The sequence below is a fragment of the Gobio gobio genome, assembly GCF_949357685.1.
Source record: "Gobio gobio genome assembly, chromosome: 15".
In the NCBI taxonomy this organism is placed as follows: Eukaryota; Metazoa; Chordata; class Actinopteri; order Cypriniformes; family Gobionidae; genus Gobio; species Gobio gobio.
Window position 1 is genome coordinate 42,899,931 of NC_137108.1, and position 27,710 is coordinate 42,927,640.

At 40.8% G+C, this 27,710-nt stretch overlaps 2 protein-coding genes across 3 annotated transcripts in view; both read right to left on the minus strand.

The window, feature by feature from the left end:
- The window catches only part of LOC307139074 (synapse differentiation-inducing gene protein 1-like), a 49,081-nt gene extending 47,710 nt beyond the window's left edge, over positions 1-1,371 (minus strand). The window contains exon 1 of one of the 2 annotated variants that reach the window (XM_079837876.1): positions 971-1,303. In XM_079837876.1, the coding sequence (XP_079694002.1) occupies positions 971-1,282 (312 nt within the window). In that variant the 5' untranslated portion in view covers positions 1,283-1,303. Of the gene's footprint in view, positions 1-970 lie in introns of both variants that reach the window. The other variant, XM_079837877.1, reaches the window with a different exon arrangement.
- A 2,288-nt stretch (positions 1,372-3,659) lies between these two features.
- LOC307139073 (uncharacterized protein) lies at positions 3,660-12,342 on the minus strand. Its single transcript, XM_079837874.1, has 2 exons — positions 11,932-12,342; positions 3,660-4,358 (listed from the first exon to the last, which is right to left on the minus strand). The coding sequence occupies exons 1-2, from the start codon at positions 12,253-12,255 to the stop codon at positions 4,200-4,202; spliced, it is 483 nt and encodes a 160-aa protein (XP_079694000.1). The 5' UTR covers positions 12,256-12,342; the 3' UTR covers positions 3,660-4,199.
- Positions 12,343-27,710: the final 15,368 nt, after the last annotated feature.

The window sequence follows — 27,710 nt, forward strand, 5'->3', positions numbered from 1 at the left end:
TTTTCTCTGCCTGCCCTTGACCACTGCCTGTGTGACTACGGTTTTAATAAAGCTTGCTTATTGATCCCACTTCAAGTGATGCACCATTACATCATATAATATTTAATTCATTATAATTTTCTATTATTGTGTTGCTTTTGAGAGGGTCTCCAGTGCCACACCTCTTTTTCTAGAACTGAAAGTCATTTACTGGAAGACAACGCCCATCCATTTATATTTACCAGCAGAGCATGGCAGTTACCTCTGCAAGAATGATCTCTACAATTCATAATGCATACATCTTTGTGTGACCACAAGCTCAAGTTTTAACTGGCCTCTCACCTGTTTGGTAGTCACCTGCATCTCTCTTTTTTTAGTTATGAAAATATCTACCTGGTAGAGACATATTTACTATTTAAGCATTGTATGTCAAACTAGTTATCACTGCATTATTTTAGTAGTGAATCACTCATAATGTTTGGGATCAACATGGGGATTTTACATGTTTAAGATCAGATTAACCACATATATATAAAAAAATTCTAATAGATGTTGTTTCTATCTATAAACAGAATTCAGTGCAGAATAATCCTTCCATACATTCTCCAAACCACAATGCAAAATTACGATTTTCCCCCATTAATGAACATATAAACATTTATAGAGGTTCATAATATATGATATGCACTTTTTCATACAGTATAAATAATTAGTAATCATTTTGCCATAGTTTTTTCTTTGCGTGCCTTAAAGGGATAAATAAATAATGCATGCCTATAATTATGAACTTGCTATATAGCCTTGCTATATTTGATATTTTATTACCTAACACTAAAAAGTAAACCATGGTAAAGATATGCCTAAATATTTTGACTTCTCTATCGCATCACATTTTAATGTAATGTTATGTTTAATTATGCTCATATAATGACCTAAAGTAATTTAAAAAACAGTTCATAAATAAAAGTGAAGTACATGGACTAATACTTACAGACAAGGAGAAAACCAGTGCAGCGATTCCCAGAGGTAAGCAGCAGCACACCAGGTTAAAGATGGAATAGCACAGGTAATCTGGCTCTGGATTGGCCAGTGGAGCGGCGGTCACAAAAACTGTAGGCTGCATGGTGACCATGGGTTGTCCTGGATATGGCCCTTGGGCATAGGGGCCCTGGGGGACTGGCTGGCTTGGAAAGGAGGGAGGGTATCCAACAGGATAGTCCTGGTATGCTGGTGGTGCAGGCTGCATCATTCCTGATTTATCAGATGAATTCCAGGCACCTGTAGGCTGATAGCTGGGATCCATTTTTCGGATTATTTAATTGCAATTTCCTTTGCCTTGTGCTCTGCAGAGACGTATGTATTGCCGTACTGTGGTTCAGACACTCATATACCTTGGCGATGAAGGGAACAGCAAATTAGGTAGTGAGTTAGTAGTAGGGAGTGGCTTTGGCACAGTTCCCATCTTCCCATGACTGTTGCAGCCATCTTATGTCTCACATTGAGCATGATGAGAGACATGAATAATCAGGAGGATCAGTTTAATCACTTTGCTATAACCAGTACTAGTACTACTATAAGTAGTAGTACAAACTGTAACTGAAAGTAGTAGTAAAAACTTTCAAAAATATTTTCACTGAAGCAACATATTTTGCATAGATTAAAAATAAACCTTTAATGTTAATAAAAACTGAGTTGGTTGTGTGGATCCATTGTCCATAATTGAATTGAGTTTTTTTAAAGAATCATTTTTATTTCATCACAACTGAGCATATGTCCCTTGACAGTGAATCTTTCTCATCTCTCCTGTAAGCAGTCCACATCTAGATTCAAAACAAGATTATAAACTAAACCTAAAAAATATTTATAATTAATTGAATAAAACAATTAAAAAAAGCGTATGAATAAAAAGTAAATTTACTGAACTAAAAATGTTTTTCTTTTATACAAAATATATATATTACAAAATAATTTGGACACTGAAATTGCAAGAAAAATCAAAGCCATGTATTACAAATTTGAAGTTGATTCCAAAAATTATGCCTGCTAAAGCACCGTTTCCAGGGAAAGGAAACATCTGATTTCATTTGGTTTTCACTAGATCACTGGTGTTTTAATTTCTCAAACGATACTTAATTTATGATGATTACTAATATATGTTACAGGGAAAAAGGGCAATAATTAAAGCATTCCTTGTGTCCCGCTATAACGGAACACTGACAGTTACCAGGCTATGACCAAAACTTTATTTGAAATATTTAATTTGTATGTTCTCACAACACAGCGTGTCATCAGTCTAATTACATGAATACATTTGCCAGATAGAATACAAATACTGACTCATTTCTCATGCTCATTAATGTGAATTCAAAACAAAAAATATACCAAGTAAATTAAATAAATAAATATTAAATGTGTTTGTTCAATTATTTATGGTTATATTTAAGGACACCTTCTGGTATAATATCGCTGGAGATGTTAGCATGGAAAATTCTGAGGTTAAATTAGTCTCTACATGCCTCAATCAAAAAAACAAGTCTGGAACATCTGGCCTGTAACCTTAATTTGCAGTCAGCAAGAGATATAAAATGTTGAGTATTAAGCTGGGGCCAGTGGCCACACTAAAATTTTAACTAAAATGTTCAAAATGTGAGAGACCACAAACATGACAATAAGAAACCATAGATTGAACAATTTTGTTTCTCTAGTGTGTGGATTGCCGCTATGTGATCAGGAAAGCACACCACATTCTAACAGATTTCTTTTTTTGTGTTTTCAGAAACAACAGAGTCCCGCCTGTGAACACAGGAAATCTCGCAAAATTTCTCAAATCAAATGTGACTTCAAAGTAAGCAAACATGGCGGTCGAAGGGGAGAAATCTGGCAAAAAATATATATATATATATAATAACATAATAACATATGGGCCTATGTACCTACCTACATGCTACGTCACTCCTCTGACTGGGGAGATAGTTCAACTCTGTTGAGGAAAGAGCAGTAAGTCTGAAATCAAGCAGGGCTACAGCCAATTAGATTAATGAAAACAAAGCTGGGCCTGCCTCTCTGAAAGATGTAAAATAAGTCTCTGATGTCCCTAGAGTGCGTGTGTAAAGTTGTAGCTCAAAATACCCCACAGATAATTTTACAGCATGTTAAAATTGCCACTTTGGGGGCGAGCAAAAACGTGCAGTTTTTGTGTGTATCCCTTTAAATGCAAATGAGCTGGTGCCTCCGGCCCCCTTTCAAGAAGAGGGCGTAGCTTCAAGAGCTTGTGCTCTGGTGTTAGGACAATCTCATCTCACAAAATGAAAATGTCAGATCAGAAACTGTGCATTCAGAGTCGGACAATGATGCAAAAGATGAAGCGTCCGTTTCACTTGACAAAATCAAAGGAAACGATGTGGGGAAAAAACCCATTCGAATGAACGCGCATAGACCTTGTTAGATGCTTTATCTTTAGTTTTTGTAATGATTGCTATTGATTTTTGCTTGGTGCAATGCTGAAAAGTTTCTGTGTGGTGTTCTGCACCTCTAACAAGTTAAAAAAACGATCTGAAGTTGTATACTGCCGAATAACAGATGGAGCCATTCGTAAATTCCGAAAGCAATACGTCCATCACAATTAAACATTTGCACTACATGATGATGTATTATTGTAAAGGAAAAGAGCACTGGTTTTTGGTCATTGAAAGTTTTAATGAAATATAATCAAAAACAGGAAGAAAAACAAACATCAATATGTCTACTTTGACATTGTTTTGAAACATAAGATAATCAATTTTAAAGCATGTTTTAGTTACACAAATCATTTTACATTAGAGATGAGCCAGACAGATCCAACATAGTCAATCATTCGAAACTGCACATTAGTTTGTAGTCTAAAAAACATCACAATGTGGTTATGAAATTATATATTTGTATTATTTTGTTATTATTTTTGGAAAGCCCTCATGTGTCCAGCTACACTCTTAAAAATAAAGGTTCTTAAATTCTTCCATGAAGAACCTTTAATATCCAAAGAACCTTTCCATTGCACAAAAGGTTCTTTGTAGCGCAGAAAGGTTCTTTAGACTATAAAATGGTTAGAAAAAAAAAGGTTCTTCAAGGAACCTTTCACAAAACGGTTCTTCAGGGAACCAAAAATGGTTCTTCTATGGCATCACTGTGAAAACCCCTTTCCTGGCACCTTTATTTTTAAGAGTGTATGATATCTGTAACAATTATGGTCTTTTATGATGACCATTGACAACCACCACAACGACGATATACACCACAATGAGGGCAATGCCAATACCAAGAGCCACATGGTTAACAGTGAGCGCCATTTTGGAGTTTTTCTCTGCGATTTGTTGTTGTCCAGACATGTTGGCATTCCGAGTCTGTGAAAAATAAATATGAAACATAATGTCAGTTATGCCACTTGTGTTTTTCAGAACTACCCATTCCGAGTTCCCATTCAGTCGGTCACGTTCGACGTACGTCGGACGTACCGACGAATTGGGATCACTTCAGGGAGCCCCTATCAGCTTCGAGATATAGAGAACAGGCCAATGGGCCATTGGCGTGCGAGATTTGCATCTCGCGCTCCGCCCCGCGCCGCGGGTATAAACAGGAAGCGAGAGCGAATGCACGCTGTCATTCACTTCGGAGCCGAACGGCGTTGATGAAGCAAGACTGCTTTTCTAAAAGAGAGCCTATCTGCAAGAGAGATACTCCAGAGAACGAAAAGGACGCTCTGTGTTGGCGAAAAGGCACAATCAGCGCGACCGCATGTTCACCGCTGCATCAGCATAACAAACTGCTGTTCTCACAGCAACTGTCGGTTTGGTGAGGGCGTTTGTTTCAGTGAGAGCAAACACAGGACTGCACTTACCACCTGTGTGTTGCCGCGGTCTTCCCCTGGGTGCTTCAGCACTGTTTAAAGAGCGTTTCCTCACAAAAGAGCAACACGGGTGTGACACTGCGTCTTTTTCAAGACGTCATTCCACTCGTGCGTTTCTGGATGCGGTTGATTCCTGTCCTGACGGCCACGATCCCTCTCGTATAAACATGTTGAGACTGTGTTCGTGGGTGATCCATGTTCTCTCAGGGGAACGGGATCACGTCAACGCGCTGGTCATCTCACCTTCCACGTGAGGGTTGAGTGTTCAGCGCGCCGTGTGCCGTCTGGCTGCCGGGTGACAGCGCGGGTTGCCACGGCAACTCTGCGCGCGTCACTCGGCACCTCCGATGCGCGGTCGAGACTATGATGCCTCAAACGGGGTTGAGTCCCTTCGCTTATACCCCGATCTAGTCTCTTTTCTGGTGCACCAGAGGGGGGACTATTTTGGCTGATAAGCCTGGGTGGCCTGAGGATTACAGTGAGGCTTCCCCGCCGCGTACATCTCTGTGGGCCCCTCACTCCTCTATCGCATCACAAGCATGTTGAGACTGTGTTCGTGGGTGGTCTATGCTCTCTCATGAGAGCATAGCCACGTCGGCGCGCTGTTCGTCTTGCCTTTTTCATAAGGGCTTGAGTGTTCAGCGCACCGTGTGCCGTCTCACGGCCACGCCCACTGTCTCACGTGTCTGCCGGTAGCTTACAGATGGGATTGCTGGTCATTGAAAGGGGACCTAACGTTTCATTTGGGGCTCTAGCAGAGGACAGATGTCAATCGCTGCATCGGAGAGAGGGCTGTTATGTGTTGAAAATAAAGATGATGCTGAGATTCCCACCGTAATAGTGGGCGCTCGTGCTGAATCAGATTCATACTTGACAGCCATGCTTTCCCGGATGGCTGAGGCATAGTGCAACGCGTAAATCGCCTTGCCTGCCCCTTGCCTTTTTTCGGATGTGCATTGGAAGGCTTTGGCATTGTGGAACTATTGGTGCCAAAATATGGAACACCAATAGGGCCATAATCTGTATAAAGTTTTCCTCTCTCTCACTACCCTCATCGGTGGGGTGGCAGTGCCACTGGCAGGCCACCTCCGCCCTGCTTGGTGCACGAGGGTAGTTCTGAGCCGAGGTTGAGCTGCGCACAGCGCTGGCCCTTGGCTAGACGATGTCCACCCTGGTCCAGAAACACAATTGACCCGGATTTGGTCTGGAACTGTTCTTCCCCGGAGGAGGGCCGGGTGGAAAACCATTAGTAATTCTGTTCCGCCACTGATGTTAAAAACAGCCAGTGGTACCCAAAAAAAAAGAGCAGTTCCAATACCTCTGGGTCTCGGGAGTTCAGGAATGGCAGTGTGTGACGCTACAAAGCCTCGCCGCTTTCATTCCCCTCCCCACAAGAGGGCGAGAATGGCAGTGTGTGACGCTACAAAGCCTCGCCACTCTCATTCCCCTCTTCTCAGCGGTGCGTGGACAACAGTGCGCAACGCTATGCCTCGCCACTCTTGTTCCCCGCTGAGGAAGGAGGTGAGGCAGACCGTGCGCAAAGCCTTGACACGCTCAGCCCCTCCTTCCTTTGGGAGCGCGCTTGACGGTGGTCGACGCTCCCATGCCTCGCCACCCTCAGACGCCTCTCCCTTCGCCAGCAGGGGTCGCCGGCTGTGGGAACGCACTCAAGCGGCCTCCCCACACTCGCACACCCCCTCCGCGGACGCAGGTAAGTGTTGCACAGCACACTCAGATCTCACTTCGGGCCGCTCCATGCCGTCCGAGTCGGATCCCTGCATTCCGCGTCGCTGCCCCGCTGCGGGTACGTCTGTGGTTAATCCCCTTGCTTGGTGTCTGGAAGCCTGGCTAGAGCTTCCCAGCCCGTCTCGGGGCCGTACCATCAGACTCGGCTATGCGATTCAGTTCGCCAGGCGTCCCCCTAAGTTTGGGGGCGTTCACTTCCCAGTAGCGAAGGAGAACGCCCCCGTGCTCCGGGCGGAGATCGCAGTCCTACTGGCGAAGGACGCAATGGAGCCGGTCCCTCCAGCCGATATGAGGTCCGGGTTCTACAGCCCGTACTTCATTGTACCCAAGAAAGGCGGCGGGTTATGGCCGGTCTTGGACCTGCGATTCTTGAACCGGTCCCTTCACAGGCTGCCGTTCAGAATGCTAACGCAGAAGCGCATCTTCAGGTGCGTCCGTCCCAAGATTGGTTTGCAGCGATCGACCTGAAGGACGCGTACTTTCATTCTCGATTCCCCTCGACCGGCCCTGTCTGCGCTTCGCGTTCGAGGGACGGGCATGTCAGTACCGCGTCTTGCCCTTCGGCCTGTCCCTGTCGCCCGCGTCTTTACGAAGGTTGCGGAGGTGGCCATTGCCCCCATGAGAGAGCATGGTGTTCGCATTCTCAACTACCTCGACGACTGGCTGATCCTTGCCCAGTCGTGAGATCAGTTGTGCGAACACAGGGACAAGGTGCTCAGTCACCTCAGCCAGTTGGGACTTCGGGTCAACTGGGAGAAGAGCAAACTCTGTCCCACACAGAGGATCTCTTTTCTCGGTATGGAGATAGACTCGGTCGCCATGACAGCGCGCCTCACCGAGAAGCGCGTCCAGTCAGTGTTGAACTGCTTGAATTCGTTCAAAGGCAGGACAGCGGTACCACTGAAACATTTTCAGAGGCTCCTGGGGCATATGGCATCCGCAGCCGCAGTAACGCCGCTCGGATTGCTTCATATGAGACCGCTTCAACGCTGGCTACATGATCGAGTCCCGAGATGGGCGTGGCACAGCGGTTCCCTCCGTGTCCAAGTGACTCCGAGGTGCCGCCAAACCTGCGGCCCATGGTCGGACCCTTTGTTCTACGGGCGGGAGTTCCCCTAGAACAAGTGTCCAGGCACTCCGTTGTCTCCACGGATGCCTCATCCACGGGTTGGGGTGCCACGTACAACGGGCTTGCAGTTTCGGGTCTGTGGACGGGGCCTCAACTGCAATGGCATATCAATTGCCTCGAGTTGTTAGCAGTTCGTCTTGCACTCAGCCGCTTCAAAGTTCCGCTCAGAGGCAAGCACGTTCTGGTCCGTACGGACAACACTGCGACCGTTGCGTACGTCAAAAAACAGGGTGGTCTACGCTCTCGTCGCATGTCACAACTCGCCCGCCATCTCCCCTTATGGAGTCAGAAGCATCTGAGGTCGCTTCGTGCCATTCACTTTCCGGGCCTGCTCAATCGTGCAGCCGACGAGCTGTCACGTCAGCTGGTGCTTCCGGGAGAATGGCGACTCCATCCCCAGGCGGTCCAGCTAATCTGGAGTCGTTTCGGGGCTGCACAGGTAGACCTGTTTGCCTACCCAGAGACGACCCACTGTCAGTGGTTTTATTCCTTGACCGAGGGAACCCTCGGGTCGGATGCCCTGGCCCACAGCTGGCCCCGGGAAGAACGCAAGTATGCGTTTCCCCCAGTGAGCCTTCTTGCGCAGACACTGTGCAAAGTCAGGGAGGACGAGGAGCAAGTCCTGTTGGTCGCTCTATATTGGCCCAACCGGACTTGGTTCCCGGAACTAGTGCTCCTTGCGACAGCACCTCCCTGGCCCATTCCTCTGAGGAAGGACCTCCTGACTCAGAGACGGGGCACCTTATGGCACCCGCGTCCAGACCTCGGGAAACTCCATTTCTGGTCCCTGGACGGGACGCGGAGGTTCTAGGTGACCTACCGCAAGCGGTAGTTGACACCATCACTTCCGCTAGAGCCCCCTCTACGAGGCGCCTCTATGCGTTGAAGTGGAACCTGTTCGTCGATTGGTGCTCTTCTCGCCGAGAAGACCCCCGAAGGTGTTCGATCGGATCTGTGCTTGCCTTTCTACAAGATGGGTTGGAGCGAAGGCTGTCTCCCTCCACCCTCAAAGTCTATGTTGCCGCTATCGCCGCTAATCATGAGCTAGTCGATGGAAAATCTCTAGGTAAGCACGATCTGGTCGACAGGTTCCTTAGGGGGGCGAGGAGGTTAAATCCCCCTCGTCCTCCCTCCATACCCTCTTGGGACTTAACTCTGGTGCTAACTGCACTACAGAGAGAACCCTTTGAGCCTCTGCAGTCAGCTGAGTTGTTAATTCTGTCGTTAAAGACAATACTCCTGACTGCGTTGGCCTCCATCAAGAGGGTAGGGGACCTGCAGGCATTTTCGGTTGACGAATCGTGCCTGGAATTCGGGCCCGGTAACTCTCATGTGATCATGAGACCCCGGCCTGGATATGTGCCCAAGGTTCCCACTACTCCCTTCCGGGACCAACTGGTGAGCCTGCAAGCGCTGCCTTCGGAGGAGGCAGACCCAGCCCTAGCTTTTCTCTGTCCCGTCCGTGCTCTCCGGACTTACGTGGACAGAACGCAAAGCTTCAGGACCCCAGAGCAGCTCTTCGTCTGTTACGGAGGACAGCGGAAGGTAAAGGCTGTCTCCAAGCAGAGGATGGCCCACTGGATAGTGGATGCCATCATCTTGGCTTATGAGTCCCAAGACGTGCCCTGCCCGCTCGGGTTAAGAGCCCACTCCACTAGGAGTGTTGCCTCTTCCTGGGCGCTGGCTCGTGGCGCCTCGCTGACAGATATTTGTAGAGCTGCGGGCTGGGCGACACCTAACACGTTCGCTAGATTCTATAGCCTCCGTGTAGAGCCGGTATCTTCCTGTGTGCTCACTTCCCATAGTCAGTAACACCGAAATGCCTGTTCTAGTGTCGGCTTGCTGCGCCATTCCCTCCCCTATGGTAGACGGATGTGTGCGCTTATTCTGCTCCAGTCGAGTTCCCCGGATTGGCGAACCCTGTTGAGTCCTCCGCAACCCACGGCAGTCGGACGTGGTGGAGCGTTCGACGGCAGGTCTAACACTCGTATGCATTGGTGGAACTTGTGTTAGGCTGGGTTCCATATGTAGTGACCCCCACGCCGGTCCCATATGTGTATTCTTCCACGGTACGGCTCCCTACGGCGAGCCCGTGTCTTTCCCTCGGCAGAGTCTCCTCTGCCGTCCCAGGTACGTGTTGTTCCCCTCCACTAATTGGCCGGGGCCACCCCTGGGACCTCCGTATGTTGTGCTGCCCACGGCCAGCCCATACGTGTATTCTCCACATGGTAACTCCCTCTGGGCATGATGTGGCTTCCGCAGCGGCCTTCACAGGCACGCTTTCCCAGCGTTATCCAATACAGTCAGCTGAATGGGCTTTTGCGGAACAGCAGCTTGGACTCTCCCTGCGTGAATTCCCCGCCCGCATCAGATCGGGGTCTGAGGGGCTCATCGCTGGGCGCTGGAAGTGGTAGTAACTATGGCGTTTTCCATAAGCGATCCCAATTCGACGTACGTCGAACGTGACCGACTGAATGGGAACGTCTCGGTTACGTATGGTAACCCACGTTCCCTGAAGGAGGGAACGGAGACGTACGTCCCATCGCCACAGTTGCTGTACCATCACTGCAGGTTGAGCCACTAAGTTCGGCTCCTCAGTGAAAAACAGCGTGCATTCGCTCTCGCTTCCTGTTTATACCCGCGGCGCGGGGCGGAGCGCGAGATGCAAATCTTGCACGCCAATGGCCCATTGGCCTGTTCTCTATATCTTGAAGCTGATAGGGGCTCCCTGAAGTGATCCCAATTCATCGGTACGTCCGACGTACGTCTCCGTTCCCTCCTTCAGGGAACGTGGGTTACCATACGTAACCGAGACGTTTTCTCTAAGCAAGAGTGCTTAAAGTGTTTACATTGTAGCAAAGCAATGACGTGTAAATATAACAGTTTCACATGGTTGCTCGTGAATCGAGATGTGAAAACATGGATCTTTAAACCGAGAGCCAGTTTCAAGTAGGACGATCGTCAATTTGCATGTTAGATACTATAATGGTTTCATTTCCTTTATCTATAGCATCATCTATTGCATTTCCTTTTTATGAACCATCGAATTCCTTTGGTGTCTTGAATTTGTACTGTATGAATGAACTATAATATATTGCAGGACAACAAAAGTGCACTTTAGTATAGTGATTATATTTCAATAGTGAAATTGGAACGTCTTTTTCAATAACAAAACGCCACATCATTTATGGTAACAAAATAGGTGTGTTTAAATACAATGGTAACAGGTTTGGAACAACTTGAGGGTGACTAAATGATGACAGAATTGAATAGCAGTAAATTCACTTTAATGCATCCTAGCTCAAAATCATTTCTTTACTGTCAAGTGCATTTCTGTGTGACAAAAGTGCATTATTACATTTGTTAACTGCATTTGCTTTAAATTCAATAATATCATCATTATTTGTCCCTGTCCTAGTTTTATTTATTTAGGCTACTCGAAATTAAGGACCTCACCCCAGCAAAAACTTTCACAGGGGAAGTCATGGGCCGGGTTTGTCTCAATAACAAAACGTCACATCATTTATGGGAACAACATTTGTTTGTTTAAATTGAGTAAAACATCTGCTCAGTAATGGTAGGTATGAGGAAGCTACATGAGTAAACTTCTTTTGTTTTGAATGTCATGTAATCACAAGTCTTTGAATTGCATTCATTTTTTTAACACTAAAAAACATAGTATATATGTTTCTTTTTATTTAGATTTATTGACAAAGATCTCTCTTTTAATTCAACAAAGTCTTGTACATGTAGCCTTTAAAGGCTTGAGCTTTCCTGTAGCTTAAACAGTAGAGCATGGCGCTAGCAACGCCAAGGTCATGGGTTTGATTCCCAGGGAAGGCAAGAACTGACAAAATGTAAAAATGTGTACCTTGAATGCAATGTAAGTCACTTTGGATAAAAGCGTCTGCCAAATGCATAAATGTAAATGTAAAGGGGAAGTTCATCCAAAAATTCAAATGTGACCATTGTTAAAAGAAAAAGAAAAATGGGTGAACTTTCCCTTTAAATGAAAGTGATTTTAGCGGAAAAGATTTACATTCATTAATTCATTCCTTCAATCCTTCATTCATTTTATAGCAACTTACAAAGGAGGAGTACAATAAGTGATTCATCTTAAAAAGGCAATAAACACAAGATGCAAAGTAAATTAAGTGCTCAGGGTTAAGAAAAGTATACATGAACTAATACTTACATTGAAAGAGTAAACTAGAGCAACAATGCCCAGAGGTAAGCAGCAGCACAACAGGGTAAAGATGGAATAGCCCAGGTAATCTGGCAGTGGATAGGCCAATGGAGTGTTGGTCAAATAAACGGCTGGTTGCACGTTGACAGCAGGATGACCTGGATATGGCCCTTGGCTGTATGGTCCTGAAGTTCCATATTGCTGGCCTTGATACCCAGAGGTGCTCTGAAAGTTCCCTGAAGGAGGGTATCCAGGATGGCCCTGGTATGGTGGTGGCCCAGGCTGCAACAACTTGGATTTATCCGATGCATTCCAGTTTTCTTGGGGCTCCATTGTTCTTTTTAGTAAACTTGCACCGTCTTATTTTCTTTGTACTCTACAGAGAGGTAGCACTCCTCTGTGGACTCTGTCACAGACTTTGTCTCCTCATGGGCACATGACGATTTATTGGAAATGAATTGTAGGAGGAGTGCCAACTAATGTCAACAGGCATGACGATTCAGTTCCCTCATCTACAGTAACACACACATAGTATTGACTGCAGGTGCAACACTTGTAAATCATTTATAACTATTACAGAATTGATCTGGCTTAACAAGATTACAAGTGCAGGTCATTGGGGGTTATTTGGATTTAAAAATGCTTTATTTAAATATTTTATTTAAAAATGTTATATCTTAAAGATTTGCATGTTAGGTCATGGAATGGTTTCATTTCCTTATGAATCATCAAACTCATTTGGTGTCTTTGGTAACACTTTACAATAAGGTTTCATTAGTTAACATTAGTTAACTACATTAGTTAACATGAACTAATAATACTAATACTAACTAATTATAAAGCATTTATTTATCTTTGTTAATGTTAATTTTAACATTTACTAATGCATTATTAAAATCTTGTTAACATTAATGCACTGTGAACGAACATGAATAAACCATGAACAGCTGGATTTTTATTAACTAACGTTAACAAAGATTAACTAATGCTGACTAGAGGTGTAGCTCATGTTTACTAATGCATTAACTAATGTTAACTAATACAACCTTATTGTAAAGTGTTACCGAAATGGTGAAATTGGGACGTTGTATAGTGCCACACCTCTTTCTCAAAAACAAAACGCCACATAATTTATGGGAACAAAACTTGTTTGTTTAAATTGAGACAAGCATCTACTCAGTAATGGTAGTATGAGGAAGCTACATGAGTAAACTAGTCTTTGAATGACATTTTTGTACATATCTGAACACTAAAAATAAAACGTATATATTTTTATCTTGTTATTTAGACTTATTGACTATGATCTTTTTTTTTTAATTCAACAAAGTCTTGTCCATGTACACTGTAAAAAAAAATCAGGTCTCCAATTGAAAATTTTCTAGTGACTGATCACATCTAAATTTTTTAGTTGGCCAAATTTAATTTCTTGAATTTTAATTGAATTAAATTGCATCAATTCACAGAAATTAAATTTGGCAAACTGAAAAATTTAGATGTGATCGGTCACTAGAAAATTTTCAATTGGAGACCTGATTTTTTTGTGTGACCATTGTTTAAAAAAAAAGGTCATATATGGGTGAACTTTCTCTTTAAATTAAAGTGACTGGTGTCGGCTCTGTCGATAAAGTTTTAAATATGGATATTTTTCAATTCGCTTCAGAAGGCCTTTATTAACCGCCTGGAGCCATGTGGAGCAGTTATATGATGGGTCGAGGCACTTTTATGGACTTCAAAAACGAACCAACAAGTTACTGCTATTATAAAGCTTGGAAAAGCAAGGACTTTTTTAATATAACTTTGATTGTATTCATCTGAAAGAAGAATGGTATATACACATTGGATGACTTGAGGGTGAGTAAATTATGGGCTAATCTAACCCTTTATGCCGGACAAAATTTCTAACATGCACTGCTTTAAGTCAGCCGCCGATCGATCTGTGCATCACTGCATGAAGTCAAACAAGCCTAATAACACTTTTTGGAAAGGCGGGGCTTGGCACACCGCTCAATCATGACTTAGCTGAATGAAGCCAAAGAGAGACTTTCCTGGTACCAGGAGAAATAAAAACCTCAATGTGCTATGTGTGCAATGTGTGCTATGGCTGATTGTGAGTAACCGTTTTGATCAGTAGACAATCCTCGTTAAAGGGATAGTTTACCCAAAAATGAAAATTAGCCCATGATTTACTCACCCTCAAGTTATTGTATATGACATTCTTCTTTCAGACGAATACAATCAGATTGATATTAAAATATACCCTTGCTCTTCCAAGCTTGACAGTGAATTGCAGCCCAACATTTGTTGAAGCCCAAAAAAAGTGCATCCATCCAGTATAAAATTACTCTGGGGGGTTAATAAAGGCCTTCTGAAGCGAAGCGATGGGTTTTGTAAGAAAAAGGGATAGTTCACCCAAAAATGAAAATAGCCCATAATTGACTCACCCTCAAGTCATCCTAGGTGTATATGACATTCTTCTTTTGCAAATGCTCCAGTTCATATTTATGTCTGTAGAACGTCAAATGTACCCATTTACAACGTGACATAGTTGTTGATCTCTTGTACGCAATGACCAATATGTTTTAAGTTAGTCAGACTCCACTCACTGCTCAAACCGCCAGAGTTTTTATTCAGTGCTTTGTTATACAGGCTTGCAAAACCTCTCATGCGTTGTAAAGTGTGATGTATAGTGCAATTTATTTTGAGATAACAGTCAAGTCATGTTATGCTGCTATTTTTTTATTTATGTTTTATTGTAGAACCACACACCCACAAATTCTCAACCTCCCACTCATGTACCACTTTCATAAATATCTTCAATACAGTGTTCAATAAACCCCTTTGATTGAATCTGACTGCCCTGATCCTCTCCTGTGTTCTGATTGACACACCAAGAGGAAGGCTAGAGACAGAACCACCTTGAAATACAAATAGTGGAACTCCTAAACAACACTTTTTTTCTTTGAGAGCTACTGGACAGGATGGTATTCCAGAAAGCAGGTTATGTTTAAGAGTAAGTAAGCTGATAACCTTAGCTTTCAGTTCCAGGTAACTTTCAGGGTATGTAAGTAGCAATAGCAGCTCACTCTCTGAGCATAACCTGCTCGGGAGCAGCTCATGTTCCAGGGTTAGTTTGCTTAAGAGGTATTCAGATGTGTAATATAATATAGAGTTATATTAATATATAAATAACTACATGTGTTATATAGTTACAGTTATAATATGCAATATTATATATTAATTCTAAAGCACTATTACAACAAGGTAATGTTTAAATGTTAATTAAATTAAAATATATTTATTATTTATTTTATTGTCATCTCACACATGGATCTGCGTTCAATTAATTAGCATCAAACAAACAATATAATCCTCATTCTAAGTGAATAAAAATTAAACAAATTATTAAACAAAAAAACAACAAAAAAAAGATTGCACAACCACCTATTAGGTGGCAATATGCACTAAGTAAGTTATGTAAATCTCAATTAAACAAAAGAAGGGAATAGTATGGCGCACTTGTCCGTTTCCATAGTGACTCGTCGATTCGTCGCTCTGTTGAGAATGTCTTGTGTGTTCATGGTTAAAGGATCACACCACATTTTTGGGACTTTAGCTTATTCACCGTATCGCCCATGATAGATAAGTCCATACATATCACTCTCATCTCTGTGCGTGCCATAACTCTGACGCACCCACCGCTAGCCTAGCTTAGCACAAAGACTGGAGGTAAACAGCTCCAGCTAGCCTACTGCTCAATCAGTGACAAACATGTTACATGTTGTGATGTGTATAGTCACAGCGTGTACAAATAACAAGGTCACATGAGACACAGCCATCTTCTAACCATATACATACTGGGGACTATATTCTCAGAAGACGAAGCACTGCTACTTCTGCGGAGTGATCTAGTAATTGCTGACTCTATTACTCCAACTCTGATGAGTGAACTCTCTGCTCCTCACCACGGGGCTTCTCAGGTGCTGCGAGCAAATCACTCCGCAGAAGTAGCAGTGCTTCACCTTCTGAGAATATAGTTCCCAGTATGTTAGAAGATGGCTGTGTCTCATGTGACCTTGTTATTTGTACATGCTGTGACTATACACTAGTCTGGGCCAGCTGAACTTAGCCCCGCCCACAACATTTGAGGTCGGGAAATTCAGTCTGTACTTGATCCATTGTGGAGCAATGCTCAAACCAGAGCTGTTCGGACCAATCAAATTGTCAGGGTGGGCTTTACACGATGATGGACAGATGATCAACAGGCTAGCTGGAGCCGTTTACCTCCAGTCTTTGTGCTAAGCTAGGCTAGCGGTGGGTACGTCAGACAGAGTTATGGCACGCACAGAGATGAGAATGATGTGTATGGACTTATTGAACTCTGGGGGATACGGTGAATAAGCTAAAGTCCCAAAAGTCGGCATGTTCCTTTAACATACTCTGGGTTGGCTGAACTTATTACCGGATGCATTTTTGGAACACGCATAGGCCTACTTCGAGTAGCTAAGCAAGGTTTGGGTTAATCAACCGTGAGTTTAAGGTATACAAAAAAAAAAAGGTTCTTGGCTCGTAATCATAGGGGAACCTTTTTAAGTGCTATATAGCAACAATTTTGGTGATTCAGTGGTTCTTCAGCGGTTCTTCAGAGGTTCTTCACCGGTTCTTTGACTAAGGTACTATATAGCACCGCTAACTATGGTGCTATAGCACCCCTATCATACAGAGAACATGTTAAGATATGGTGCTATATAGCACCAAAAGTGGTTCTTCTATGATTACGATGAAGAACCATTTTTGGTTCCATATAGAACCTTTTTTTTTTAGAGTGTATGTGATGGTAAGCTAACCTTGTTTTCTGGAATACCACCCAGGTGGATTTAACTCTGTTTGCATCATTGAATTATTATTTTCCTGTTATTACTGTAAAGCTGCTTTGAAACAATCTATAATGTAACTTATAAAGCATATATACATAAATGTGATGTGATCTTTAATTAGGACATCTAAGTAGCTTTTATAAACGTGCCTTAGGGAAAAAAAAACATTACTGGGGGGCATTCCAGAAAGCAAGGTTAACTTACCGTCACATATACCTTGAACACTCGGTTGATTAACCCAAATCTTGCTTACTCGAGGTATGCTGGTTCAAAAAACTAGTACAGGAGTAAGTTCCGACAACTCAGAGTATGTTCCCGGTTAACGCACAAGACATTCTCAACAGAGCAACGAATCGATGATTCATCATGGAAACAGACAGAAAAAGCGTGCCATTCTACTTCCTCTTCTTCTTTTGTTTAATGGCGAGTTACATAAACTACTTAGTGCACATCGCCACCTATTTGGTGGTTGTGCAATAATTTTTTTCAATGTTTTCTTTTCATAACTGAGAATAAGGATTATATTGTTTGTTTGATGCTAATTAATTGAATACAGATCCATGTGTGAGATGACAATAAAATAAATAATAAATATATTTGAATTGCATTAACATTTAAACTTATTTTTTATTTATTTTTATTCTAATTCTTTAGAATTAATATATAATAATAATGCATATTATATAACTGAAACACATTTGGTTATATTAATAACTATATTAATTATATAAAACACATCTGAATACCTCTTAAGCAAACTAACCCTGGAACATGAGCTTCTCCGGAGCCGGTTATGTTCAGAGAGTGAGTTGCCATGGTTACTTACATACCCTGAAAGTTACCTCCATTTTTGGAACCGAAAGTTGAGGTTATCCGCTAACTTACTCTTAAACATACCCAGGTATTGTCACATGACTTGTCTAGTCTGTCTCTGTTGTATTTTGTTGCATTTACTTCCTGGTTTCAGTTGTCACATGTTCCTTTGTCTGTGTTTCCCGCCACTCCAGTGTTTCCTTGGTTACCCATTCTGGGGCCTATACCATGAAGCCGGTTTAGCTAGCTAGCCAGATATGTTTAAGCTTAGTTTGTGCCAATCCTGGGTTTTAGGTACCATTAAAGTGGTTTGGCTTTTAGCAGTATTCATCTCCATAGTAACTTACGCTCCACGGCTAACCTGCTCCAGGGCAGGTTATGTTCTGGATAAGAGATCTCAAACTGAAATTAGACCAATCAGCTGTGAGCAAAGTGACACACCTCTGATGCAATGAAGTCACTCTCAAATTAACGGTCACTACATAGCAAATGGTTTTAAAAGACTAAAGTGTCTGGCTTTTAACAATGCTTATTTATTATAATAATCATTTTGAATGACTTAGATATCATTTAAGTAATTATATACCCTTAATCACTTACACATGTATCATTTTAGTTAATCAATCATTAATAGGCCCATAGTTAAAATGTATAGCCAACTGTATATAAAGGTCATACAAATAAGCTTTAAAATCAATAAATAAAGCTATAAAAATGACTACATGCGAGTTTAAATGTTCAATTCTCTCTATATATCAACTAAACTAACTTTATAACTTTTACTTGTACTGACTAAGTAAGATTTTTCTTAAAGTTGACAGCTTTCATAGACAGCTCTTTTCTTCTTCCTGTGTACATTTGTTTAAATTCTTAATATTTTCAATCATGTAATATTCTGCAGAAGAGAGAAATCAATTTCGCTGCTTCTCTCGCGAGAAGTAGATGTCAGTTTCACTGATCCACATTGTGTGATTGGCTGTTCACTACTGATGTCACAGCTAAAATATTAAACTCAGGATCAAAGCCTGAGTTGACCGAGAAAGTTGATGAGCTGCGTCATCGTACCAATAAAGCTTGATTGCATCGGTTTGGTTTTGTCAACTCAAAACCAATCCTGTAACCCTGAGTTTGTTCAACTACCTTCATGGTACAGGCCCCTGTTCAGCTGTGTTTTGTTATTGTCATCTGTGTCACCTGTGCCCCCTGTGCCCCTCGTTTGTCAGTCATCAGTGTTTGTATTTAGTTCCCTCTTGTTCATTCTTTCCTTGTCTGGTCTCGGTTATACTACCCGTCATGTTTACACGTCAGGTGTATGCTGTGTGGTGTTCTGTCTGATGTTGATTCTGAATAAACTTATCTTTGTGGAAGTCCCAACTCTCCTCTTCACTGCTGCACTGTACACCCGTAACAGGTATGTCACATAACCTGCTTTCTGGAATGCCCCCCAGGTGTGACTCTTGAGACAAAACAATGGCACTGACATATTTTAAGATATGCCAGTGTAAGTTGCTTTCAGTTAAAACAGCTCAAACATGCATTTTATGGCACGTTTCCACTGCATGGTACAACCCAGCACGGCAGAGCACTGCTCGGCTCGGTTTGCTTTGGCTCGGTTTGCTTTTCCACTGCAGTTTAGTACCGCTTCAAAGTGGGTGGGGTTATAGACTGATTGTTTTAGTTGCGCGGTGCTGCCTCTACTGCCGTGACATCATCGTAAATATACCACACAAACCCACAACACAGGAGTAATGGACAAGAATTTATTTTCAACAATTAAATTAATTATAACTTCATAATCCATTTAATTTGAAACGTTCATTGTTTTTTATTAAAAGCAAATTATTGTAATTTATAAAAAATATTGGAAACTGTTGATTTTTTGCATATATAGTATGTTTTATGCAGTGATGAAACTATCCAGATCTGCAAACAGAACAAAAACGAATCACACTATAATTCAGTCAATATTATGAAAACAGTCCATGTGAAATGTTGCATTGCATTTAGGCAATTGCATATTTGCCTAAAAAGTATGGGGTGTAACTTTATAAACGTGCATATTTTCCATCAAAGTAATATTCGTTGAGGAAATATAGTGTCAGGAGGATGATGCCCACAACAACAGCGAAGTGGTTCAGGATCAGTGCAGTTTGAGAGTTGCTCGCTGCTTCTGCCCTCCGTCCAGCACCGTTAGCTTTGGAAGTCTGTGAAAGTAAAGGTAAAATCGCAAATGTCAACCACTCATTGTACAGGCTGAAAAACATGTTACTGGGAAATCAGACCTGTAACCACAAACCACAGTATTCTGTGAGCAAGAGTGCTTAGAGAAAAAGAAACAGCTTAAGTTTGATCACATTTTAGGACCAGGGGCCCGTTCCAGAAAGGAGGTTAAGTGAAAACTCTGAGGTTAACCCTGAAATAAGGGAAACTCTGGGTTTTCTGTTTCAGAATGGGAGGTATGTCAAACCAGAGAAAGCAGGGTAGGCCAAGCCCGTTTCTGAAAGAGAGGTAACTTATACTCAGAGTCAGTTACCAGGGTAACTTACTCTGTGAACCTAACCTGGTCAGAAGCAGGTTTTCTTTGGTAAACCCAGAGTTTATTTCGTTCTCCTCCCCCTTTTTAAAGCACCAGCAGTGTTTAAATACTTTATTCATTCATTCAAACGCCACAAATGCTTTTCTTACTGAGTATTTTGGTCGTATTTCAAGTATAAATATAAAAAAAATTATTAATTTAATCTAAATCTAAAGTAAGCAAAGTTTACTTAAAACAAATAAAATTTTCTGCCACTTGACAAAAATACAAAGTAAGAAAAGTATTCTTTGCAGGAACATTCATTTCCTGTTGGGTGTTAATATTCTTCCTCCATCTCGTCTTCATCTGTCAGTGGTGCTGGAGTTTGGCTGGCCTGAGTAGAAGTCAATAATGTCATTATCCTGATTAATAAATGTAACAGGTGGGATCAGAGAACATTTCATTATGTGAAAAGAGCATAGACCCTTTTCACATTTCTGGGTTTCCGAAGCTGAAGTCGTCATAGTTGGGTTAACTCTTATAACGGTGAATGAGAGAATACATTAAATATATATTTTTGTGTCTCCATTTGCTCAAATAGCAAAAGAAAAACTCCACAATAGTGATTTCACAACTTTCAAAAAGATGGAAAAATTAAAGTGAGATTGATAACGGAAGTGAAAAGAGAGAAAGATGTTAATTTTAACCATCACTCCCATAGACGCTTTATTAGAAACCCTCTCACAGCAGCGGTAACTTGATTTTTTTAATTTGATGCAAAACTACTATAATACAAAGTATTAGTGTTATAAATGTACATACATAAAAAAAATTTTTTTAAAAAAGTTGCAGGATTTACGATATTGATGAGCATTAAAACACATCATCACAGTCTGTGAAAAGGGTCTATGTGGGAAAAGTTGCTGCACATTGGACACTGAATGATATTTATTTAATATGTCAAATGTTTGTAAAGTCATTAAACCCATGAACATTTTATGCTTTTCCTGATTGAATTATGTTTTTTTAATAAATTTTTTTAGCTGCTGCCACATTCTTTGTTTGCCTTTTGGATACCATGAAAATTTAACTTAATTAAAATAATTAAGAATTAAACTTGTGTATTGACCCGGAAGTATGCAAACGTCTTTTTGTTGGGTGCTGTTGCCATGGTGAATCGTAATTTCGGAGCTCCATTGATCGTGGCTTTTCATAGTTGGAATGCATGAGCTTAACTCAGAGTCAGTCTACTCAGAGTTGATTGAACTACCTCAGTTCAGCTGCTCTGAAACCCAAAACTCAGAGTTTCCCATCTCAGAGTAAGTCAACTCAGAGTTCAGGTTTAAACTCAGAGTTGGTTGAACCTCCTTTCTGAAACAGGCCCCAGCACTGCCCATCTAAAACTAATCAAGAAGACCATCATGTTTTTTAGATGGCGTATTAGCCAAACACGTACAGTATATTGGTTATACTTTATTTGTCCCTTTAACAGTAAGAGAAATGTGTTTTGGGTAATGCAAATGAAGCTGCATAACAAGACCCACATCAATAACAATCACACAGTCATGTCCTTTGCAAATATTTGCTCTATTGTCACAGTAGAGTAATGTCAGATTATTCCGATTTTCAGATTCAGAATTTCAGATGAAAAAGTTTGCATTATAGAACATTTTATTGAGTCTCAACAGTGATGGGTGTAATGCATGACTAATTCATTACTGTAATTTAATTACTTTCTATCTGCAAGGACACATTCAATTGCTGACACATTTAAAAGGGACAGTAAAGACTAAAAAAGATTAATATTTCAAATGAATGCTGTTCTTTTGAACTTTAATATTCTTTACAGTTTTTCTCAATCGCTTTGGCACATTTTTCATCTCAACGTTCTCTAAACTGTAAATTCAATTGTCACAACATTGCATGTCTTCAAAATGGAAATTGATTCAAATTATATACAAATTTTATGTTTTTTTTTATTTCCTTTTCTGTTGACACTAACTGCTTTCTGTTCTATAAAATAATGTCCGTTTTGTCTAGCTGAATGCTCTTGTGGATTACACTGAGCTTTTTTACTGCTTTTTTATTCAGACAGCAGGTAAAAATTGACTGGGAAAAGTCGATATTGTAGTACTCAAAAAGAAAATAACATTTGTATTTATACAGTATATATATATATATATTATCTTTTTTATCGTTTTTCCTAACACATACATATCTTCCTATTGCTCTTCCATGACAAAAATGTCCAGCTTACATCCAACACAGTTCTACAAAAATAAATGATGTTTTATTAACAAGGTTCGGGAGGAGCATGTTCAGATAATTGACACAAGTGGAGAGCACTCAGCTAATCAACAATATATACGCAGCAGTCTTACCTCCGTTCGTTGACAGTCTATCAGCATCCCTCCAACACCCCGTTTCCACACTTTTAGTTCTAACCACTTACACAGGGGGTACCCTGGGTTCGGGCCAAATTCCGAGCTCGAAGCCCTCCCCCCGGACAGCGCACCATATACGCATTTAAATTTACTCTTCATAAATTTTATGTAAGTTTGAACTCGTGAAATGTGTGCGTGTAATGCAATTTAACAAACATTCCATGTCATAAATATTTTTTAGAATATAACTTGTCTGACCGATTTTGATAACTGAATGGATAATTTTGCATGTGATGGCTCAGGCTCACACGATGAAAGAATGTTAATGAGTTGTGAAGAGTTTGACAGTTTCGCCGAGAATCAACTCATCAGTTTTGATCAACAAGCCATGTGCATTTAGTCATTGTGCAAATTGTAGACAATTGTACTAACTCTTTTGCACACATGTGCCAAAACAAATGAAATTTGCACAAATAAGAAATTCTAATCTGATGAGAACAAGAAACCAATTTTTTCAGAGATCTGAACTTTATTGTTTTGAGAAAAAGAGTCTCATTTGAGAATTGAGCCAAAAATTGAGAAATTGAGAAAAACTGTAAAGAATTCTGAAATGATTGTTTAAACCAAAATAAAAATATTGGTTTCAATACTGATGATAATGAAAGACGTTTTGTATTTTTTTTTTTAAATGCAGCCTTGGTGTGCATTAGAGGATTCTTTCCAAAACAGTAAAAAATCTTACAGACCCCAAACTTTTGAACAGTAGTATGAATGTATCTTATTTGAATCTTGCATAATATGAAAAATCTTCCTGCAAAAAATAAAATTAATTCATCAAACATTCATGGTCTGGGTAACTAAATGAATACTTACAGCATTGGAGTAATGAACAGCAGCAACTCCCAGACAGATGCAGCAGCACAGCGTGGTAAATATGGAGTAACACATGTAATCCGGCACAGGGTCGGCCAGCGGAGCACGGGTCTGGTACACAGGTGGTTGAACAATGACCACAGGCTCATTGTGGTGATTCAGGACCTGTGCATGAAGCTGGACGCTGTTGGGATGGACTGCACGAGGATTTCCAGCATTACCACCCTGAGTATATAGTGGAGATGAAGCCTGGGCCATGACTGATCACCTTCCTTCTTTAGATATGGCTCTATGTTTTGCCGATCAAATATTGTGAATTTTCTCAGTACCTTGGCCTTTTATGCTGAACTGTATGAATGTTGATTGGTTGTGGTAAAGAACAGAAACGGCCTATTTTTCTACTTTGACCACACATACATCTACAGTAACTGCAGAGGCAACAGTCACATTTACACTCACAATCCTCTCTGCACTGAAACAAAATCTGGTGTAGAAACAATTATCACTCAGAAATTGCTAGTCAATTTCATAAATAATTACAAAGAATGTTACAAGTAACACACTGAATTGACATTTTGAAGTAGAAAGAATACCATTTTCTGGTGAAATGCACTCCAATGTTCTTTAATTTACAACTTTTACAGCCTTATTTACAACCTTTTTTTACAGTGTGTGTTATTTATTTGCCCAATTTGAATAGTTGTAGTGCAAGACGGATTTTACATTGAACATTTACATTTGACATTGGAAGTCGAGACCGAAAATGTTTTCATTGTAGGTAAGTACACAGCAGAAATCACAGTTAGTCAACAGTCTCCCTTCTAAGAGCTGAAACATCTTTTCAAGCTGATTTCTTTGGAAAGACCATAACACCCACCACTTCCTTTGTGACATTAATGGAGAAAGTGGAGGATAATGGCAGGATTTCTTTAGATATTGATTCTATAGAAATATTTTCTACTTTGTTTGCAATTTCCGATATGGATAACCATATGTAATTCATTATTTTTACATTATAAGCGATTTATCTAAGTCATTTTCTAAGCGATTTATCTAGATTATAACTACTATGTTCAGTGTGTGTGTGTGTGTGTGTGTGTGTGTGTGTGTGTGTGTGTGGGTGTGTGTGTGTGTGTGTGTGGGTGTGTTGGTGTGTTTGTGTGTGTGTTTGTGTTTGTGTGTGTGTGTGTGTGTGTGTTTGTGTGTGTGTGTGTGTGTGTGTGTGTGTGTGTGTGTGTGTGTGTGTGTGTGTGTGTGTGTGTGTGTGTGTGTGTGTGTGTGTGTGTGTGTGTGTGTGTGTGTGTGTGTGTGTGTGTGTGTGTGTGTGTGTATTTAAATATAAAACTAAACACATCTTCTTAATGGCTACAACAAGTACAGTAGCCTACAATACAGAGAAATGTCATGTCGGAGTGGGATTTGAGCAAATGTCGTTTTACCCGTGAGCGTGAGTGGTTTGTGAGTGGAGCGTTTTGCTGTATTTTGCCGGAAATGCAGAAATAAGCCATATTTTTGTTATATTTGTAACTCTTTGGTAGATTATACATTTATAAGTTCTATTACATTACTTCTAGTACTGTTAAAAAAACAATCTCTGGGGGCCCTAAAAGTCTGTGGGCCCTTAGAATCGTCCTAACTTTTTGTTTGTTTTATGTTTTACTTTGACAGTATCATGTTTTAATTTTTGTAAGAACATTTTGTTTGCTGAAACCACTGAATGTGAGGACATTTTTCCCCACACCAAAAAGCTTTACGTCTTATTAAAGAATGAAATTGAAAAGTGCATTGTTATTTACATTTTTTGAATGTATTTTTTATTTAATAAATAATTAGCTTTGGACCTACAAGAATTTTAGTAAAATTGTATAGGTGTGTCAACAATTAGGAGAACATCTCACATTAACATTGTAACTGCTGTTATTCTAAAAGTAATTGTGTTCTGTTACACCGTATTTCTTTTATCACTCAGTAAATGTTAAACTCTTGGGCAAAGTGGATTTATTAACACCTTCTAGTCTCTGGCCAGTGAGAAATATATAAACACTGGTGTAGAGTTAAAATAAAATAAAAATGAATTTGTGCTAACAAGCTTGTCTTTAAAAGTGCGAAGTGGGATCTTTCAAAAGGCATGTGAAAGTGAGATGGTGGTCCGGTGGGTTAAACCATGGAACTGATACGCAGAAGGTTGCTGGTTCGATCCCAGTGGTCACCACCAGTGTGTCCTTGAGCAAGGCACTTTACTCCATGTTGCTCCAGGGGGATTGTCCCTGTAATAAGGACACTGTACAACCCAGTCTCATATAAAAACGTACCCTGGCTACATTGGTCCAAAGTGCAAAACGTAGAGCGGTTACAATAATGGCCCTTGAATTGTATGACTGTTAAATTTTTTTGCCTATTCTTTTCCTCTTGTTTTGCGTCCAAGTCACGTGACTTTCAAGATTCCGGCCGTGAGAACAAAAAACATGGCGGACATTTCTCTCATTTTAGTGGGAAAAAATCTGTATTTTGAGTTAGTTTCTGCATAAAAATAAGTTTTGATTACATTTCTAGCGAGAAATATATATATTATTTTCATAATATTCACTCAGTGAATGTACATAATCACTCGCTTGCTCGTTGTTGCGAAGATTCTTCAGATCTCTCCAGAAAAATGTGAAACTGTAACGTTTTGGTTGCTATGGACGCTGCTATCAACACGTGAATGTTATCATGATGAAATTATTTATTGGGTTATCATTTTTCCATTATGACATGTTGGAGTATGATTCTCAATTTAATCAGCCAGCATAGTTTTATTTATACATTTATTTATTTTTATTTACGCTATTCAGACACAAACAGTAGCCCAACCCCACCCCCAAACCTGCACATGTGCGTTATGATATAAAACACAGAATATTACAGACAACGGGCACACTTTATTGAAAAGGTTCAAGTATTCCAACTGTTCCGAGGTCAAACGATTGATTAGTGAGAAGAAAAGACGCGCCCCGGCGTCACAATGAAGGCGTCACGGTCACAGGCCGGCTGCAGTTAAACCCATAGATGTGTATACGTAGATGCCTCATTCGACCGCTCCAGTCACGTCGACGCACCACCATAGAAACAGTCGCTAATGGGGTATCTACGTATACATGTCTATGGGCTTACCCATATCTATGGGCTTACCCCTTGGCGTCATGAAATTGCGCTGAAGAAGTCTCGTTCAGAACACATCGCGATGTTTGGCATTATTTCACGTGTGCGACGTGTTGGTGAGTAGTCATAAATTACGTCCTAATGTTTGATATAAAGTATTTTCTGCTTGTTGTTATTGATCAGATTATGTTCAGTCACTGCATTATATCTTTCATCTCCACTCAGGCTTCACATTTCTTTGCTTTCTAAATCAACTTAGGGTGATTAAACATTGTCACGTGACGTGCTATAGACCTTTAAACATATTTCATATTTGTATATCATATTATTAATATTTAATAATAACTACTAGTGTAGTTCCAACGTGGCATTTGTAGTAGAAGCACAATAAAAACAACACTTGCAATGCTTTTACCACAGTATCGGTAGTTTTAATGTGATGTTTGTTGTAAATAGACAGTAAACACAACACTTAGCATGCTTTAAATGCCTTTTAATGTTAAATCCAAATATTGTAATGTAATAGTACTTTTTACTGTATATAATGCTGTATATATCATGGAGAAGTAACAGCAAATATTTGCAATGGTAAGTATGTGTTGGTTTGAACTCTTTATCAAGCATTTGTGGTTACTTAAACATATTCTTACAAACCGCATGGCTCAATCAGTAAGAACATATTCTCTAAGTCTTAATAATTCACAAGATTTAACTAGTTGTCAAATTCATATGATACTCGTACATATACTCGTACATAATCCTGCAGCTTTTACGCTGACAACACCTGATGTCACTTTACCTTTGCTTTCTGAGCCACAACTATTGTGCTTCTCACACACACTACAGCAGCCAAAGAAAAGCTAACTCAAGAAATACGGGGACCAAGAGCCCAACTAAAGCAAACGCTTCCCACCACAATGGTGACTTTAAATGAAACAAACATCAACATCAAACCTCTGTTAATTCTCAGTAAGAGCTTCTTATTACTTACAAAGCACTAAATGGTTTAGCTCCCCAATACTTGAGCGAGCTCTTAACATATTATACTCCATCACGTCTACTGCGGTCTCAAAATTCTGGCCAGTTGATAATACCTAGAATATCCAAATCAACTGCAGGCGGTCGATCCTTTTCCTATTTAGCACCTAAACTCTGGAACAGTCTTCCTAACATTGTTCGGGAAGCAGA